The sequence below is a fragment of the Saccostrea echinata genome, unplaced genomic scaffold (assembly GCF_033153115.1).
Source record: "Saccostrea echinata isolate AGI-Se365-2 ecotype Australia unplaced genomic scaffold, CSIRO_AGI_Sech_v1 ptg000010l, whole genome shotgun sequence".
NCBI classification, from domain to species: Eukaryota; Metazoa; Mollusca; class Bivalvia; order Ostreida; family Ostreidae; genus Saccostrea; species Saccostrea echinata.
The window spans coordinates 7,846,464-7,865,380 of NW_026889759.1; the positions used below are offsets into that span (position 1 = coordinate 7,846,464).

Sequence of the window (18,917 nt, forward strand, 5' to 3'; positions counted from 1 at the left end):
CGTTTTTTTTTCTATTTTAGTTTTTTACACAATAAAACCCCAGTCAACTGCCTTAAACTACAAGGTATCACCATTTTAATCAATGTTGTAAAATTGAATGCTATATATAATTCACTTCTATTTTGATTTGCATGTAAAATGTAAAGCAGCATTTTCTGTTTGCGACATATTTATATTTCAAAACTTGTTCTTTACTCACAAGTAGACTCTGATAAAATGAACAAAAATAAAAACAGACAAAATTTAACTGATCCCCCCCCCCCCCCCCTTATACATGTATAGCTAAATCTTCAAATACAATTACAATATTCAGACAACCAACTTATTGGTTTGATTAAATTTCCGGACATTTGAATGCAGTTAATATCAATACTTGTAATCTAATAAAAATAGAAAAAGATGATAATAAGAAAAATCAGCATATATCATTTCTTTTAAACAATTACTTTATACAACATATGATACATTTCACAATGAAAAACATAGCTACCCACTGTCTTCAAATTGTTCATAACCTAAACCGGGATTCTAAAGCTGAGTGTGGTTATCTATAAACAAACATGACTCACCTGACCATTGAATAAAGTCAGAACACTAATCAGCATATAACTAGACTGTCTATTAATTTCTTTTTTCATACACATATTTGGAAGACAATTGAAAATTTCAAAGTCTAAAAGTACATACAATAATCTACATTTCATTAACATCCGATTCTGAGTACTTCTAATTTCTTACCCTTAAGGTATATTTAACCATTAATCCAGTAAAATTTTCTGAAGCAGTTGCTTAAATTTTGTAAAACTGTAACATAAAATACAAGAGTCCAACCTGTTGACTCTTTAAAAATATACATAACAAGAAAATTAAAATATACTTCCAAACGTTTATATAAAATCAATTTAATTACAAAAAAACTTTTTTTTTTGAATGGAATTCAACAATTATATTTGGGGTTTTAATTTTTTGGCATTATTTTTCTTTCTGTCCTTGCTGAAATCTGATTCCTATTGCAGTTTCTTTGAAAATAATCAAGGAAAATCCACTTATTTTAACACAATACAGTTAATTATTTTACTCACTGAAAGTATCATTTAAATCAAATTTCATTCACTGTTGATACATTTTCTCATCCAATAATTTCTTTTCTAATGTTTTTTACTACTAAAGTAAATTCCTTGAACAAATTGCAGAAAGGCATCACACACACATATACACAGCAACCACTCTAGCACCTGTTTTCATTTAAAGCAGTAACCATAATAAAATGGCTTATTTAAACATGGTTTCAGTAAATAATTAATGATAATTTACTGTTCAAAATACACGCTCTTTTACACAAAATCTCTCATTTCAACTAACATTCTTTTAATATAAAAAGTAACAAGCAACATCTTTTAGCATCAAATTGCCAATACCTTTTCTGCACATTCTCTCATTTTTCAGTATATTATTTACATCCAATTCATTATCCATTTACACGCACACAGAATTTTTTTCCCCCATCAACAATATTTGGCAGTACATATTTTCATAAAATCAATGTCATGAAAGACAATTTTCTATTTGATACCAACGAGAATGTTTGAACCAATCAAATTTGGCGTTATCTACCACTGCTGAGATCCCGCTCCAACCAATCAGGAACCCTGAACTTGTACTTTTCCAGTAAGTGTGACAGAGCTACATTGTGTTTACTGTAGAACTGCTGCAAGAACAGGAGAGACTTCTGATCCAAGGGGGGATACTTTCTCCCCTTGCTCCGTCCCAGACACTTACTTTTGTTATTGGACATTACCTGGCAATAAAATCCCTTCTTTGGATCGTACCTACAATTAAAAAGATCATAGCTGTATTTCATTTTCATTTAGGTCACAGTGACAATAGCAAGTGCAATGTACAAACTCAAACTTATGATTGATCAAAGCATGAAGTTTCAATAATTTGTAATTACAGTTTAATTAAGGATATGTACTCTTAATTTACCTGAGTAAATCATTATATTCATAGTGAGGTTCTATATGCAAGAACCGCTGGACATTATGCATCACAGCTGCTGGGTGACTCTTGAGTTTTTCTCCATCCACAATAAATAACTGACAAAAATGAGAAATGTTTGATAAACATATATGCTTTCTGTGTGGCAATATTGAAAAGTGAACAACTTTAAATTTAGAATGTCTGTAATGATAGTGAAAGCAACTGGTCATCTACTTGTCAGGGACAAACATAATAGTAATACTAGTACTAAGTCTGATCTCTATCAGACATAAATATCATTAGGGGTAATTTACTTCTTAGAGGGACTACCAGTGTACTAAATTTGATGTCTGTCCAGCAGAGTTCTCAAGATATTGAGTGGTCAATATCATCCTTAACCCAGTTTAACCCTCGACTTTGTGACCTTATAAGCATTAGGGGTCATCTACTCCTTATGAAAATCGGTGTACCAAGTTTGATGTTATACATTCTCAAGATACCGGTATTGAAAGGACAACATCTTCCTATGTCTACAGTAATTTGACCTTCGACCTTGTGACCTTAAAATCAATAGGGATCATCCATTCCTTAAGAGGAACCATTGTACATGTACCAAGTTTGATGTCTGTCAAGCAAATAGTTCTCAAGATATTGAACAGACAATATCTTCCTATGACTAGAGTAGTTTAACCCTTTGACCTTGTGACCTCAAAGTCAATAGGGTTCACATATTCTTCAAGGGGCTCCAGTGGACCAAATATGATGACATTTTAGCAAAGGCTTCTCAAGTTACTGAGTAGACAAAACTTGTTCTACCTGCATACTGACAGGTGCCAAACATTTTCAAGGGGGCATAAAAAGAAAGAAAATATTCTAATTAATGAATAATGACATACACCATGACCCTTACAACATATCATTCATGACAGATTTATTGAATTAAAGTTTAGAATTTAAGCCAATTCTGTGATGTAGATCAAAGATAACTTATCTAAGAAAATAGCACTATATACATGTACTTACATATAAACTCCACAACTACATAAATTGTAGCAAATAACGTATACTAGTAGAAGTAAAACATCACTCAAATTTGTGTAAATATTAACCAATACCAGTGAAATGTTTTTGAATCTACACTTACTTGTCTGGAGGGATAATAATCCAGCCACCTAGATAAGTGTTGCACGTATATCCCCGGTATCAGACATCGATTCCTCAGACTCTGGAGCTTCATGGGGGCGGAGTCTGATGCAGTTATCACATCGAAAAATGAGTAATTTGTTGCCACAGGGTCCTTGTGTGCTCTCATATGCTGCATATAAAAAAGATTTTATTCTGTAGGGTTCCATATAGTTTATTTTTAATAAACTCTGCAAAACTGATAAATAGCTATTAAGCATCAAATTCCCTTTACTTTATCTGATGCTAAAGGCAATTCTACAGCAATTTTCATCAAATCAATCAACCTACGATATAAAATGAGAATTTCAGCCCAGACATTTTCAAATTTATGACACAAAAAAAATTTAATAAAGAATGGGTATTCCCACACCAACACACTTTTAAGTAGCCCCTGAATAAAAACAAACATGCACAGATTCTCTACCTGATACCAGGAATAAGCTCTTTTGGCAGGATGGATGAGTATGCAGATGAGTTTAGCCTTAGGAAGAAGAGCATGTGCACGATGTGGTGCTAGCTCATTGTCAAAATAGGTGGCACTCTTCTCAAAGAGAAAATCTGAGGTAGCATTCGGAGGAATGGGGAAGAAATTCATGTACCTGCCGTGAAGTGTAAAAATTTTCATACATAAAATGCATGTCAAAAAGTTTTGAAATTTAAGGTGACCAAAAGTCTAAAGAGTACTCTTCTGAGTGCAAAATTGAACATATAATTAAAAAAAACTAAAAGACATCAGACAGAGTTTTCTTATTTTACATGTCAAAGAAAACCACATCAAATTATTAACATGAATAAAATTAATTCTTAAAGGACTCTGAAAAATACTTCAAAGAATCTTTGCATTGTTTATGTAAAATGCTGATTTTTCATAAAACAACTTCAAAAGGATTCATTAGGGATTTCTAATAAACAAATGAAAGTAGCTCACCAATCAAGGCCCTTGTAATAATTATTTCCATTGAAGAACTGAACTTCCTCAAAAGTCTCGGAACTGTTATAATTACTGATAATAGCTGGATGCATGGCCAGAAAGGTGTATAATGCCGTTGTGCCTGAATAAAAAAATCAATGTCTGTGAAGAAGATCAGCTTACATATACAATAAACTGAGATTTCACATACACTATTCTGTTCAAAATTATATTAAACCACAACTTCTCTTTCAAATCCTGACAATTCAAAATTTAATTACAATTATAGTAATTAAGATTTGTTTGACTAACCAGTTTTCTGTGGTCCAATAACCAAGAACTTTGGGAGTCTATCACAAGTTTTGTTCTCTGACCAAATTTCTATATGCCTTTTGTAAGAGCAAGGGTTCTGAAAAAACAGTGAGTTATGATTACAAAATTCTTGCTTCATATTATAGAAAAAAAAAGGAGAAATTTACTTTCTGAAATTTCTCTTGGAAAAAATTGTTCTGATTTTACAGCCCTTTGATACTTACCCTCCACACAGGATCTTTTTCTTCAGGGTACATCTCAAAATACTTGATTCCCATTTCAAGTGGTGGAACTTGCTTCAATCTTAGATTGGTCCAACACTGAACAAACTTGATAGCACTCTCAAATGTGTACAAGGCCAGGCGGTCATTTCCATAGTTGGACATGTGAGTCATGTATACATTAATCTGTAATAGAGTTACATGTAATGTAATATTTACAAATTGTGATTTATATATTATCAAAGGTATTAATACATAACTTGTTCAAACATTTCTTTATTTCTTCGAGATAAGTACAGTATGTACTAACAATGAAGAGCATATGACATTTATATAATAAAGGTTTTCTACAAATATGTACAGGATTAAAAAGGAATGTAGCAAAGAGTTCTCCTCCCAGGATGCTATCATCTAGGACCTGGGGACCACCTGGATACTCGTCAAAGTACATAGTGTGTGTGAAGAGACCACATGTCTGACGAGGTAGAACCTGTCAACAAAGAACATAACGATTACATTAAATTATAAACATTACAATATAAAAATCTTATAATTCTCTAGATAACCCATTAAAGGTATAACAATTGGACAAAACAAGGCAAAACAAATGTAAATTTGTTATGTCATTTTGAAGAATGATATACTTTATGCTTTTATTTAAATGTCAAAATGAGTGTTATTCTTAGAAGCTTGAAAAACCCATGTCATGCATATTTGCACTGAGAGAAGTTACTGATTTGACTGCCTATTTTGTCTACCAAAAAGTGTTTTCTGTTTAATATATCTGGTGTATATTTGATGTCAGCATCCTAACCTGTCTTGATGATGACCATGTTTGTTTACAATGATCAAAAACTCATAACAAAGGAATATAATTTGTACAGACTTAAGAAAACTGCCAAAGTAAGAAATCTTAACAGATGTCATCATTTTTACCATAAGCGATCTATTACAACTTTAAAATAGTAAAACCTTAAATCACATTTACAACTTTCCTTCATAACAATAATAACTTGATAATAAAAAAAAAAAAATGTGAACACAAACCATTTCATTTTTCAATAAAAATTAAGTAAGCAAATAATCTAAGGACAGTTGATCTTCAATATCTCAAATATCAAATACCATTGATATGTAAAAGAAACTTTGAAGTCCCACCACTTTTTCTTAACATCTTTAATTCAATATCTATAGCCACTGGATATCTCAAAAGTTTATTCTCAGCCCGTTTACTTTGAGATAATGAGGTTTGATTGTATTTGTATGTTCCTTATATCAAAATTTAATGGTCATTTATGTTTGGACATCTTACCATAACGCCCCTGTGTATGAAGCCCCTCCTTCTCCAGGCGGGATGGAGTCGGGGGTACTCCTCCGTACTGGTCACTCTGATGTCCCACACATTCTTCCAGGCTGTATACAGTTCTTCGTGGATTGGAAAGACACCAGAATGGAGAGGGGCCACCGCATACTGGTGGTGCACAGGAATGTTCTTCTCCTGATATAGCAAAGCAGCATTCATTTAAATCTTATACACAGTAAATCTAAGTTGCAATACAACAATTGATGTGTACAGCTTATTGTACATATTTTGATCAAATTCATACAAATCTGCTAACCAAAGTTGCTTCTAGTTAATACTAATTTGTTTCAAATTTTCATGTTAAAAGTTTTCAAATAAGAAATGTTCATTGTAGCACTCTCTGATAGTAACATTTTGCTCTTTGTCATTGAAATAGTCTCCAAATTCTCTGAAAACTGGTCTACTGTTCATGAGTTCTGATGGTTTTGAATTAACATGGGGACCACGCATGTTTCATGTATAAAGCACCTTGGCAAACTGGTAGTTTTTCAGCATGGACTGCTCGAGTCGTTCTTGCTGAAACTTATGAGAATGTTCATGCTTCCACATGTGTCCAAACCACCAGAACTTGTTCTTGTACTCTAAAATAAAGAGAAATAGTTTTCATGAAAATAATCACTAGTAATATTGATTGAATTTAGTCAATGGAAAACATTATCCGACACCGAAGAGAATAGAAATATTGATGAATTTCACCTTAAGTTTTTTCAAGCTCTTTTCTTTAATCAATCATGAAATGTTACAGAAGATAATTGTTACCAATTGAAAAACAGTGAATGATTGACATTTACCCAATATCTTTTTATCTCCTTCATTTTCCTGATCATCTCCCTTTTGGAAATAATACCCAGAAAATCCCATGTTGAACATAAAGCCTTGCACCTTCTTTTGTAGTCTTTCCTGTGCCTGCACCATGGCCTGTCAAATTATTCATACTCAATTGAAATTTTCTCCGTAAAGCAGTTCAAGTCATGTATAGCTTCCATTCATAATGCAAAATGGGCACGAAACTTTTTCTTTGGAAAAATTGACTTACACAAACAATATGGTTAATCTGTAATAATTTTCCAGAAAATTCAAACAAAAAGATAACAATTTAAAGATTAACTATGACAATTAACAAGGTTTATATAAAGAATTCCCACTTATTTTTTTTCTCTTTTATGAAGGTTAGTTGCACCTGAAGGAAAAATTTCAGATGCTATCAGATGTGTGATATTGTTCTCTGCTTTGTTCACTGATATTTAATTTTGTTTAAATTCCACTTAATTACCTCCACATCGGGGGCTGTCATTCTGGTCCCTGTGATTCCGACAAAAATATCGTCCACATCCACCTGTATGTATCGATCCAGAGATAGACTCAACTTGCCATGAGACAGGTATGACAGAGCATCCACCATCATTAAACGATGTAACCAAAAACCCAGAGAGTTTCCAAAATAAACTCGCTTGATCCCATCATGTTTGCCAAGGTCCAGCACTGAAGCCACTAGCGTGGAATTGTCTTGTTCGTTACCTTCCACGAATTTGTTGGGTGCAGCTCTAGCATATGCGAGAGGTTCGTAAGTGTTGTTATGATATTCAAACACAGTCCAATCATCGTCTGCCAGGGGACCATCGATTACCTCGCCTGGCCTTGCAATCCTCCACATTTCAGAATATGCATTAAGATGGAAATCTCTTAGCCCCATGTTGTAACGTAAGATTAAAGGAAATCCTGTGACCTTTTCTCTATCTATCCCTAACTCATCAGCTGAATGTACAAAAATAATCATGCCAACTTTGTATTCTTTACAGTATTTGTCAATCATTTCCCTGTTCCATTGGTCCATTGATAAATATGCTTCCAAATTCTCAAAAATGACAACTGACCACCTGCCCTTGTCCTGGTGGGTCAGGGGTGGAAGATGTTTACCTGTACTTTCAATTTTATATTCGAACCTAGCAAGCTCAAGTGTCTGTGTAATTTGTCGTACCAGTTTTGGATATTGCGACTCAGCGAATACAAGAACTTTTTTACTGATGTGCAAGTTTTCCCTGGAATTATGGTCCCTTGGAGCAAACTGCAACTTCCTGTCGACTCGACACTGAAACTTTGGTTTTGGTGGATGTGGCATTTTGCGAACATGTCGTGGGGTCATCAGTTTGTACGAAAGTATGAAAAATGTTAAAAGACTAAACAGTATCACAACAATGAATACCCGCACTATAGAAATTGGCCTGGACTTGTGTCGAAAGCAAGAGGTCTTCAACCTTTCAATATAACGTCTTAAAAACATAGTTTACGACAGAATAAAATCCAGTAATAAATAAATAAAAGAAAGTTCACAACCAAAACAAAAGTCTAAATGAATTCACAGCCAATGATATGCCATTAAAGAAGATATACTATTCCACACAATTCATTCATCCATAATCGAAAGCAAAACTACTTGGTAAATTCATTTTGACGTGATCCACAGAATCGACATTCAAACGATACTTTACTTCATTTCTTTCCTCTGGAGCAATTCTTCAGTTTTCCAATCCCTGAAATAAATCAAAAGAACTAATGTTACATAACAGCAATAATTGATTACCCATTATTCTGAAAGAAGCCCAGAGCAAGCATCAAATGTAAATTTAATTACTACCCCCCATAGCAAAAAATCATCTCGATGCCCTAAGCTCATTTTTTTTCCCTTTAATATACATGGGTCACTGGAGAGAAAACTGACAAAACAATGTCTGAAGAAAGATGGACATGTGCGAGGAAACAGATATAATCATCTCTGGCTCTCACACCAAAATGGGAGACAGGATACGTCGAATCAATGTGTGCACAAATCTGTCTAATGACGGTTTCGTTAATATCACAGACAATCATCGCTGATCACCATGGCCGAATTTATTGCTTTATTCGTGATTATGATCCAACTTCATTACCCTGAAGCTATTGCAATTTAAAAAACTTGTTTAGGAAAATATTCATATTTTCTGCTGCAGTCATCTTTTTAATTATTCCCCTTTGTCAATATAGAAACCAAAATTGAATATGAATATAACTTCATAAAAAAAGTTATAATCTGATCTGTGTGCTCACTTAAAAAAAAATACTCAGTATTTACAAGACACGGCACAAAGAAAAGAATGTTTTTGTTTAATAATAGCTGACATTTCCCTCTCTCTCTCACAACTTTGCTTTCATTTTAATTTGAAGTTTGCAGCATTAGTTACAGTTTTAACATATATTATCAGAAGTTTGTAGATTAAAACCACTGCATCTCCCTAAAACATTTCTTTTACTGAAGTTTTACTGTTTACAAGAATTTGAAAATTCCTCAACAGCACACCATAACAGCAGGACATGGCATGTGCATTAGGCTCACTTAATTTGAAAGTGCTTGTGGAAATATATACCCTCATTGCTATTCATTAAGAAAGAATTATAAACAATTCTTCTGGGAATTTCATTCCTGTGGTTAACAACTGCTTTTAAGTTCTAGATTTCTACAACTTTAAATTTATCATTAGTTTTTTTTTTTTTTTGTTTTTTTTTTGCTAAATACAAATTAAAACGCTTTTAGAAATAACAAAAATCCACTAACATACATGTACAAATATTACACAAAATCTACCTTTCCGAATTTTTCCTTTCTGTTGGATGTGAAGCTAAATTACAGATGTCTTCTCAAAAAATGCAACTTTTTCACAGTATATGTCAACTATGTCAACTCATTACTTGATTAAAGAGTAAATATTTACAGTGACCCACATATGACACAACAGCATCTCAATGACAGCAACTTAAAAAATTCATCAGGTTCCCCTTCTACTGAATAGCCTACACACTTCCTTCTTCAAGTGGCCCTGGTTACTACATCATACTAGAAGTTACACGATATCCCCAGAATATTACTTGGTCCTATGACAAACGTGTCCTATTCTCCTATATATAAGTAATTTTTGGTCAGTATTTCAAGTAATTAGAGCTTTCCAACAATTTCCTACAGTTCAGAATGAGCACTTATCAGCCATTTAATACGTACATATGCTGATGGAAAGACATGCATCAGCTAAATTGACAATAAATGGCACAATTCAGAGAAATCGAAACATCTCGGTTAACGTCATTTTTATAGCTTACCCTAATTTTTTTTCTGGTATAAATGCAGGAAATGCCCTGATGATTTGATTTGCAGTACAATTATAATTTCCCTTATTTTGTACTTTTTCTCCGTATGCCGGAATAACATATGGGGTGTATATTTTCCAACTACAGAGGAAACAAATACAGGCCCAGTTTCAATTTACAAAACTTATTCAATTACCAGGTAAACAATTCAACAACCATTGGTCTCACAGATATTAATCTAAAACACAGTATTAAGAGATTGAATTTCGTGAAGGAACACAGATGGACCTTATGTTTTGTTCCACGGTAGTGCCACAGTCAGTACAAAGAACAATGGCCATGGTAAATCTAAAACCCACAATCCGCATACATATAACGACAATACTTACATTCCATTCGCACTTAACAAAACTGTGCAAGAATTATATCACACTTTCTGTGATTTCATTATCTATTATTATCTATTGACACATTAACATATAAAAAGAAAATCTTTAGTTACAAAGCCTGTAAAGAATTTCTAGTTAGTATATGCACGTTTCAACTACATATATTATTGTTTTAAATCTCGGAAGAGTTGACATATATGCCACATGCCAAAGCCAAAACATGCTGCCGGGTACAGAGTGCCATATACATGCAGAGTATAATCAATGAAACAGAATCACAATTTTAAAAATATATACATTTGAAGAAAAAAAACCATACACATACACACAGACTTGATTTTGTCCTATCAAAGCCATCAAATACCAGATCTTGTGATGAATGAGCAAAATTTAAGAGGATTCGAGGCTATATTTCAAGAGTATCAGTGACAATTCAAATATTTTTTTCTTTTGTCAAAAAAGTTGTGTTTCTCAAAAAAAAAAAACTTTACCGAGATGTATTGCAAAATTTAAGATGTGTCAATGCAGTAAGAATACATTATCATGCTAAAGTGTTTTCACAGAAAACATATGGCAGCCAAAATGTTGCTACCTACCATAGTACCAGTGTTATGTATGTCTGTCCACGATTTGAACACAACTTCCCAATCAATAAACACTTTTGGAACTTAATATCATATGGCTTTTTTTTTTTAAATAAAAATACTCTTCCTTGATGATAGTTCAATTATCATGTACAGTCAGTGCAAACACCTGTTGTCCAAAAATTCACCTCTAACACGAGCTGTATCTGTTACCAGATGCTCATTCAGGAAATGTCAAAAGTACATTGATTAAATGCCTGTCCTTGAGAAACTGCACACTGAATACACATACATACAATTATAATTTAACCATGCATGATATTTCCCTGCATTCTTCTCAGTAATTAATTAAAACTGACAATCCTCTTCTTTATATGTGTATGTGTGGATCCATATATGATATGTTAAACAGCCCAGTACAATAAAAGCATTGACTCTGTGTTTCTCCTGATTTTATACTGTAACATGGACACTGCTTCCACAGTATTAACTCGAACAAAACCATATCATCACAATTAAATAGAGGCCTTGAAAAAAGGAAAGCCACTGTTTTTCCAAGTTTCAATTCAATATTATACATGATTTTCTCATTAGCAGTAAAACAAAATCATTAAAAGGCTGATACATCCATGTGCAGAGATGGTTTAAATTGACAGAGAAAAAAAAGGTGATTTGCACTAACTTAAATTCTATTAAACTGTACATGATCATTATGTTCTAAACATTCAGTATTATAAAGTTAACCTGTACAGTGTACATCATTTCTATCCAGACATACTGACCCATTATTTCATTTTGACATGTGTACGCGGCCAATTTAAGCATGTTTTAATGCATTTGAATTGTTGATATCAGATAAAGAATTAAATTAACACAGTCTGGTCTGCCAGCTACAATACCACCAAACATGAGTCACCTACATCCACTGAAATCAGCAAATCTCTCATCCCGGGAAGTCCATTCTACTGGTGTGTCTTTATATGAACAGTGCCTGACAGTGTCATCATTTATTTAATGGGGGGGGGGGGGGGGGGGGGAGGGATGGAGAGGGGGTGGGTGTTAATTTCTGACAAAGCTTCTTATGGAGGTGTCATTATTTCTTTATTTTTTATTACTATTTTTTGGGGGGTGGGGGGGGGGGTGGGGGGGTGGGGGGGGGGTGGGAGAAGAGGTGGGGTATGTTTTGTGCATAATAATTTGAGGAGTAACCTTTCAAGTACCATGTGGATGATTCACTTTACTTCTTGGTTATGACAGGAAACAGAAAAATCAACAGCTGACCATATAACCTTGACATGTTATTAAAAAAGCAACACAAAAGAAAAAAGATGTGTTTGTGAAATACTGATGCTCCTGTATGGCAACTTATAGCAAAGGTTTAACATTCTAAAATGCAAATCAAATATGTTGGTACGCAAAGTAAGGTCTTGTTTCAAGGGATATACCTGTAAAATATGAAAGCCCTAGCAGCAACCACTGAATAGATATGGAAAAGATAAACATTTTTTCAAAAGTATGTCAAACTTCAGGGTCAAATGGTCAAAATTAATGGTGCCAAGAAAAGGCCTTCTCCCAAGAAATACACAGATGAAATATGAAAGCGAAGCACCAATCGTTCAAAAGTTATGACAAAGGCTAAAGTTTTCCAAAAGTAGGTCAAACTCCAAGGTCAAGGTCATAGGGTCAAAGTTGTTGGTATCCAAAGAAGGGTCTTGTCGTAAGGATTACTTATGTGAAGTATGAAGACCCTAGCACTAACTGTTCAAAAGTTATGGCCAAGGTTAAAGTTTTCAAAAAGTAGGTCAAACTCCTAGGTCAAGGTCAAAAGGTCAAAGTTGTTGGTATCCAAAGAAAGGTCTTGTCACAAAGATTACACATGTGAAGTATGAAAGCCCTAGCACCAATTGTTCAAAAGTTATAGCCAAGGATAAAGTTTGGTAAAATTTTGCAAAACTGGGTCAAACTCCAAGGTCAAGGTCAAATATGGTGGTACCCAAAGAAAGGTCTTGTCATAAGGAATACACATATGAAATATGAAAGCCATAGCTCCAACCAATCAAAAGTTAAGGGCAAGGTTAAAGTTTTTGTGGGCAAACAGACAGACAGACAGACAGACAGACGGACAGGGCAAAAACTATATACCCCCGAATCTTCGATACGTGGGCATAGAAAAGTTGAATTCAGGATTCGGAGTATTCTTAAAAAGTTGGTCAAAGGTCTAGTCAAATGGACTTTTCAAAATTTCTTATAACAAGCAGTGCACAGGCTAAATAGCACAGACCTACCTCTCAAATGTCAAAGAATTTCAATATGTGTATTTTGGCACTATGTTGTATTTTGAAAAGTAGCTATAGGTCATTGGTCAAGTCCAAGGTCAAAAGTACGTAACCTTGGTATTTTATAAAGATCAATAGACAGATGCCAGGCAAAGTGGTCCTTAAGTGTCACTTTGCTCTGCAGGGGACACAGAAAATTCACCTGGCCATGCCCAGTCAACTTAATCTGTAAACATTAACTTAAACATTGGCACTTATGCACTTTTGAGTTGAAAATATATACATGGAAAGATTTCCTAAATTTGCTATAGCAAAGTGTCATTAAAATGTTGTGTTACAGACATCCCAAATCAGGATGACACAACTTATAATTAAATATAAAGTATATTAGGTAATGTGGAAAGGAACAAGTTTAAGGTAAAGATCTAGTAAATGACTTTAGACTGTCTTTTTGGTGCTAGATCCATTATGACATCATAATCAATTTAAACTTTCTTTTTTCTGTACTTTCTTTTTTTCTCTTTCTTTTTCCCGTAGAAAATAAAGTATTTTCATGGCATTCAATTTGAAATCTTGTGAAAAGTAATCCTGATACCTAAATTCATTTTACATTTATCTTAAAGAAGAGGCTTAGAACATGCAAATTACCATTTTCTGAGAGACTGTAAGCAATCTCAGGGGCGTATCTTGACTTAAAATTCTAGTGAGGCAAAACCATAGGGGCAAGGGGTATGGGGCCGCCTTAGGCCCCAAGTAGGTCCAGGGCAGGACCTGGTGGGGGGGGGTAGAGGGGGAGCACCACACACCCCTTCGGACAGAATATGGATTTGGATGTTTTACCAGACTTGTCCTGCACAGAATTTTAGATAATTTTACCGGTTTCATAGTGTGGATATGATACCACATATTGTAAAATTATTTAAAAGAGCATCGTCAGAAACCCTCAAGGCAAGAGAAGCTAGACTGACCACAGGTTTCCAACGATGGTAAAAGAGTTAATAAATATGTTTACTAAAACTTGTAACACATTTAAAGATGAATACACGTTTTTTTAACTTTGTTTTTATTTTGTCAAAACTATAATTGTCAAACATTTACCAATTTTTATTTTTTTCCAATTATTACCTACATGGAGTTTTCAGTAATGACGGTAGAGCCAAAACCTTGATGGTATGAATGTACATTATAGAATTGCTTAAATTAAAATTTTTACAAGATATTTTCTGCAATGTATTATTAACTATGGGAGGAAGTGGTGGTGGTTAAAAATCTAGTGAGGCAGTTGCCTCATTGCCACAATGGAAGCTATGCCTCTGAATCTGGATGCATTTCCTTTGTCTGATATGGAAAAAAAACTCCCAATTATTTATGATTGACTTTCTTAATTTTTCATTGAAAATGACAGTTTAAAATATAATTTTTCATCGTTTTCCTACAAAATATGCCCTGATACTCCTTATTTGACCAAGCTTTAGTGATAAAGCATCATAAAAGAAATTTATTTCTCAAATTGCTCCTTTTATTTACCATATCTTGACCTTAATAAAGATTTTTGATACTCTCAATTCACCAATCCTACCTCAAATCAACGTATCAGAAAAAGAAATGAATAAAATGTGTCATCACAGCTGTGACATTTCCTTGTTTTATGTAAAACATTTGATAAGAAAACAACCTTGAATATTGGATATAAATTCTCTGTGTCCCTATGATTTGAAGTACACCAGTATCAGTGTAAACAATGACGCTGACAGTGTTAACTTGGATCTGATATTGTCAGATGTATATTCAGTAATAAATCATATCAATAATACAATCAAACAGCAACACGATGTTGAGTATTGAGAGAGAAAATTAAATATGAAAACTTCGTTGAAACCCCTGTAATACGAGGCAAATATAACGGTATACCATGTAACAATCTGTGAATGTGTAAAGAGCAGTCATCGTTTCACGGCTTAACTAACAATGATAAAGAGTTTCTACAGCATCTAACACATAAAACAGATAAAATAACTTCTCAAATCACACATCCTGAATTGTTCCATTGTCTCAAACAATTAAATACAGATTTAACATGTTTTACCTGTCAATGCCATGGTTCATTCTATTTTCAGCTTCATTCAATTTCAATTACGCATGCGTCACAGGAAGTATTTTAACTATAAGAGTTATCTTTCTTTTCACAGTAGGGAAAATGCTTCTCTAATCATTAGATTTAAAACTCTGTTTTATTTCGCTGAAATACAACAGAAATTTAACAAAGTTCACTTTCTTTTTTTCTTTATGAGTTTTGTCTTAATTTTCTACTTGAAAAAGAAAAAGTGTTTAGTATTTTCAATGGATGAACGTTTTAAAACTGCAAGTACACCAAACTGCATCTGTTTCGTGGCGTAAAGATAAATTAAGAGCAGGTGCCACGTTCCCCGGTTATAACCTTGCCATTCATTTTGTAGCCTTGACGACAGTGATAATTACTCTGAATGAATACGTATACCGGTAAAAACAAGTGTGTTAACACACACAAAATGACATGTGAAACCACTAGACGGTTAACATAATTGACTTAGCTAAATATGCTTTTTGATTTCATATTCTATAGCCTGGAGACCTTGACCTTTAAGATTTAACCTTAAATCAAGGTCATGTCACTTCTTACAACCATCAGCTAGCAGCACATCTACAACTTTGAATATCTTCAAGAAGAGTTCCAGGGATACACTGACACCATAACGTACATCAATGACTTCGACCTTTAATATATGACCTTGATCATAGGTCATGGCCCCGGCCCTTGAAAGACAGGGACAACAACATAATACAGCCATATAAGAGTTATGACCGGAATAGAATTTTGTGACAGACAGACAAACTTGTCCTTTTAATAGGGATTTGTTGGGATTAAAATCAAACATATCAAACATATTTTGCAGGTCTGTTAAATATGATATCGTATTGTCATCATGGATTAACCCGCGGTTTATTTTCGCCATATATGTTCGATCGCGAAAAAGTTTAGGACTCAACTCCAAGTTCAAATGTTTGTCATGTATATATATAGGCGTGTATAACTATAAGCAAATTTTCAATTCAATTCAATTTATTGATTCACCAAACATGTTGGCATACAACCATGTTACAAACAAAATGAAAAATACAGTGTGTTTTCAGATTACTAAAACATATACTATGTACATACATACATGCAAGTGTACAAATCAGTGAAGTCAACTACGTTTACAACTTATAATCATTATGCAAATAGTATAAACAGTATAATATGGACAGAGATAAACTAATTAATGCATTAAATATATATTATTGTGCTCTATTTTTAGAACGCAATTCAAAACATTCATGTAAAAATTCGCATAGCCTTCTGGAATGAACTGCATTGTCAGGATTACAAAGTACTTTACAATGATTTTCCTTCAACGTGTTATCATTTAAATTATAGATGTTCAAAGGTTAATACTTTTTTCGCAAATCTTTATATATAGGACAGTCATATATGAAATGTATTTCATTTTCTACAACATTTTTACAAAAGTGACAAAAACGAGATTCTTTTGGGATACAAGGCTTTGAATATCTGCCTATTTCAATTTCTAAAGGGTGTGCAGAAATTCTCAGTTTTGTTAATTTAGAACGTACAGATTTATTAATTGGAAATTTCAAGTAATCTTGTAATTCATAGTTCTTTCTAATTTGACTGTAAAATAATAATTTACCACATTTGGTGAATTCAATGTTCAAGTTGCAAATTAACATTTTTTATGTAGAAATTCTTCAAGTAGCTGCTAAATGTGTTATCAGTGATATCTAATGATGGAAGTTTAAGTTTCTTTTTTAATTTATCAATCTGACTCTGCCAATTATCCTTTACATCATTATTATATAGAATGTCGTCTTCTAAGAAAGCAGCAATAAGAATTTGATTTCTAATTCCATTTTTATTATTATGGTTTTTTAGTCTCTTGTAATATTTAAACATAGAGATGAAAGCTTTGCAACAAATAGGAAGTGTTCCTAGCTCATATTTAATGGCTAAATTTGAAGCTTTTCTCTGTACACCCAAGATGCCTTTAAATATTAAATGCTGTATCTTTTCAAAAGGTAGTTGATCACAATTGTTTATATTAATATTAAAGTCTGAAATCCATATCTCAGAACCATACAAATTGATAGGTTCAATAAGTGAAGAATATAGTTTTAAAAGAGTTTTTACAGATAAGTTATTATGAAATGGTAAAGAGTGTTTCATTGCATAAAAAGCTTTTCTTGCACGGTTAGCTAGGTGTTCAGCTGCATACTTAAGTTTACCATTATAAGTAAAAATAATTCCCAGATATCTATATTCATGTTCAAGATGAACTATTGAATGATTATAATAAAAACAATGTTGAGCTGTGTAAGGTTTCTTATTTGAGAAAATCATTGCTTTAGTTTTATCAAGGTTAACAGTCAATTTTGATTTTATGCGATATTCTGAGAGACAGTCTATTGAGTTTTGGAGACCTTCTTTAGTAGTAGAGAGGAGAATTAAGTCATCTGCAAAGAATAAATGTCCGACATCAATTTTCTGTAATTCAGGAGGGTTTGTGTTATAATTAACTAACTGCGAGTAGAAGTCATCAATAAATATATTAAAAAGTGTTGGGGAAAGATTATCTCCTTGTTTAACCCTGTGTGTAGCTATAAAATGTTCACTATAGCAAGATTCATCTTTACAGCAATATTTAGTGTTTGAGTACATATTATTTATAACATTGTAAAATTTCCCACCTATGCCCTTTTGGTATAGTTTGTGTAACATTAAAGTTCGATCAACTGTATCAAAGGCTTTGGTAAAATCCACAAAACATGCATAAATGTTTTGTTTCTTATATTTTAAGTACTTATTTATAAGAGTTTTTAAAATAAATATGTTATCTGTGGTACGGTGGTTTCTTCTGAATCCAAATTGATAATTACTCAGAAGGTCATTTGTTTCCAAGTACGAATTTAGGCGGCATTGTAAAAGTCCATTAAAAAGTTTACCCATACAGCTTGTAACACTTAATCCTCTATAGTTTGATGGGTTACATGGGTCATCAGATTTATAAATAGAAGTTATTTGTACCAAATTCCGGACTTCGGGTATTTCCCCAGAAAAAAGAATTTTATTAAAGAGTTTTGTTAATATATTTAGAAGTGTACTTGAACCACTTTTAATAAATTCATTGAGTATTAGGTCTTGTCCAGGTGATTTACCAGTTTTTAGATTTTTAATGCCAAGCTTGACTTCACTGTATGTGAAAGGGTAGTCAAGGGGAGTAAGTTTCTGTATTTCAGATTCAACTACATGTTCACAGGAGTTATTGCCCTTAGAGCACAGTAAGTTTTGATCGTGATTCATAAGTGCTTGAAGTCCTGGAGTGGAAGAATTTGAGTTTTGCTTAATTTTATTTTTATTTAGGACCTTCCAAAAATCTTTTGAATTGTTCTGATTTAGGTTGTCGATGTTGTCAGTTACTGTCTTATAAAATTCATGTTTTGATTTCTTTTTCATTCTGTTAAATTCTCGTTTAGCATTTGTGAA

At 33.2% G+C, this 18,917-nt stretch overlaps 1 protein-coding gene across 1 annotated transcript; it reads right to left on the bottom strand.

Moving 5' to 3' along the window:
• Window positions 1-1,502: 1,502 nt before the first annotated feature.
• Window positions 1,503-15,475, bottom strand: LOC133184294 (bifunctional heparan sulfate N-deacetylase/N-sulfotransferase 4-like). The gene is made up of 13 exons (XM_061319300.1): window positions 15,423-15,475; window positions 7,245-8,502; window positions 6,763-6,889; window positions 6,440-6,552; window positions 5,921-6,106; window positions 4,970-5,098; window positions 4,612-4,794; window positions 4,388-4,484; window positions 4,094-4,217; window positions 3,590-3,764; window positions 3,125-3,295; window positions 1,987-2,096; window positions 1,503-1,829 (listed from the first exon to the last, which is right to left on the bottom strand). The coding sequence occupies exons 2-13, from the start codon at window positions 8,250-8,252 to the stop codon at window positions 1,607-1,609; spliced, it is 2,646 nt and encodes an 881-aa protein (XP_061175284.1). The 5' UTR covers window positions 8,253-8,502; window positions 15,423-15,475; the 3' UTR covers window positions 1,503-1,606.
• Window positions 15,476-18,917: the final 3,442 nt, after the last annotated feature.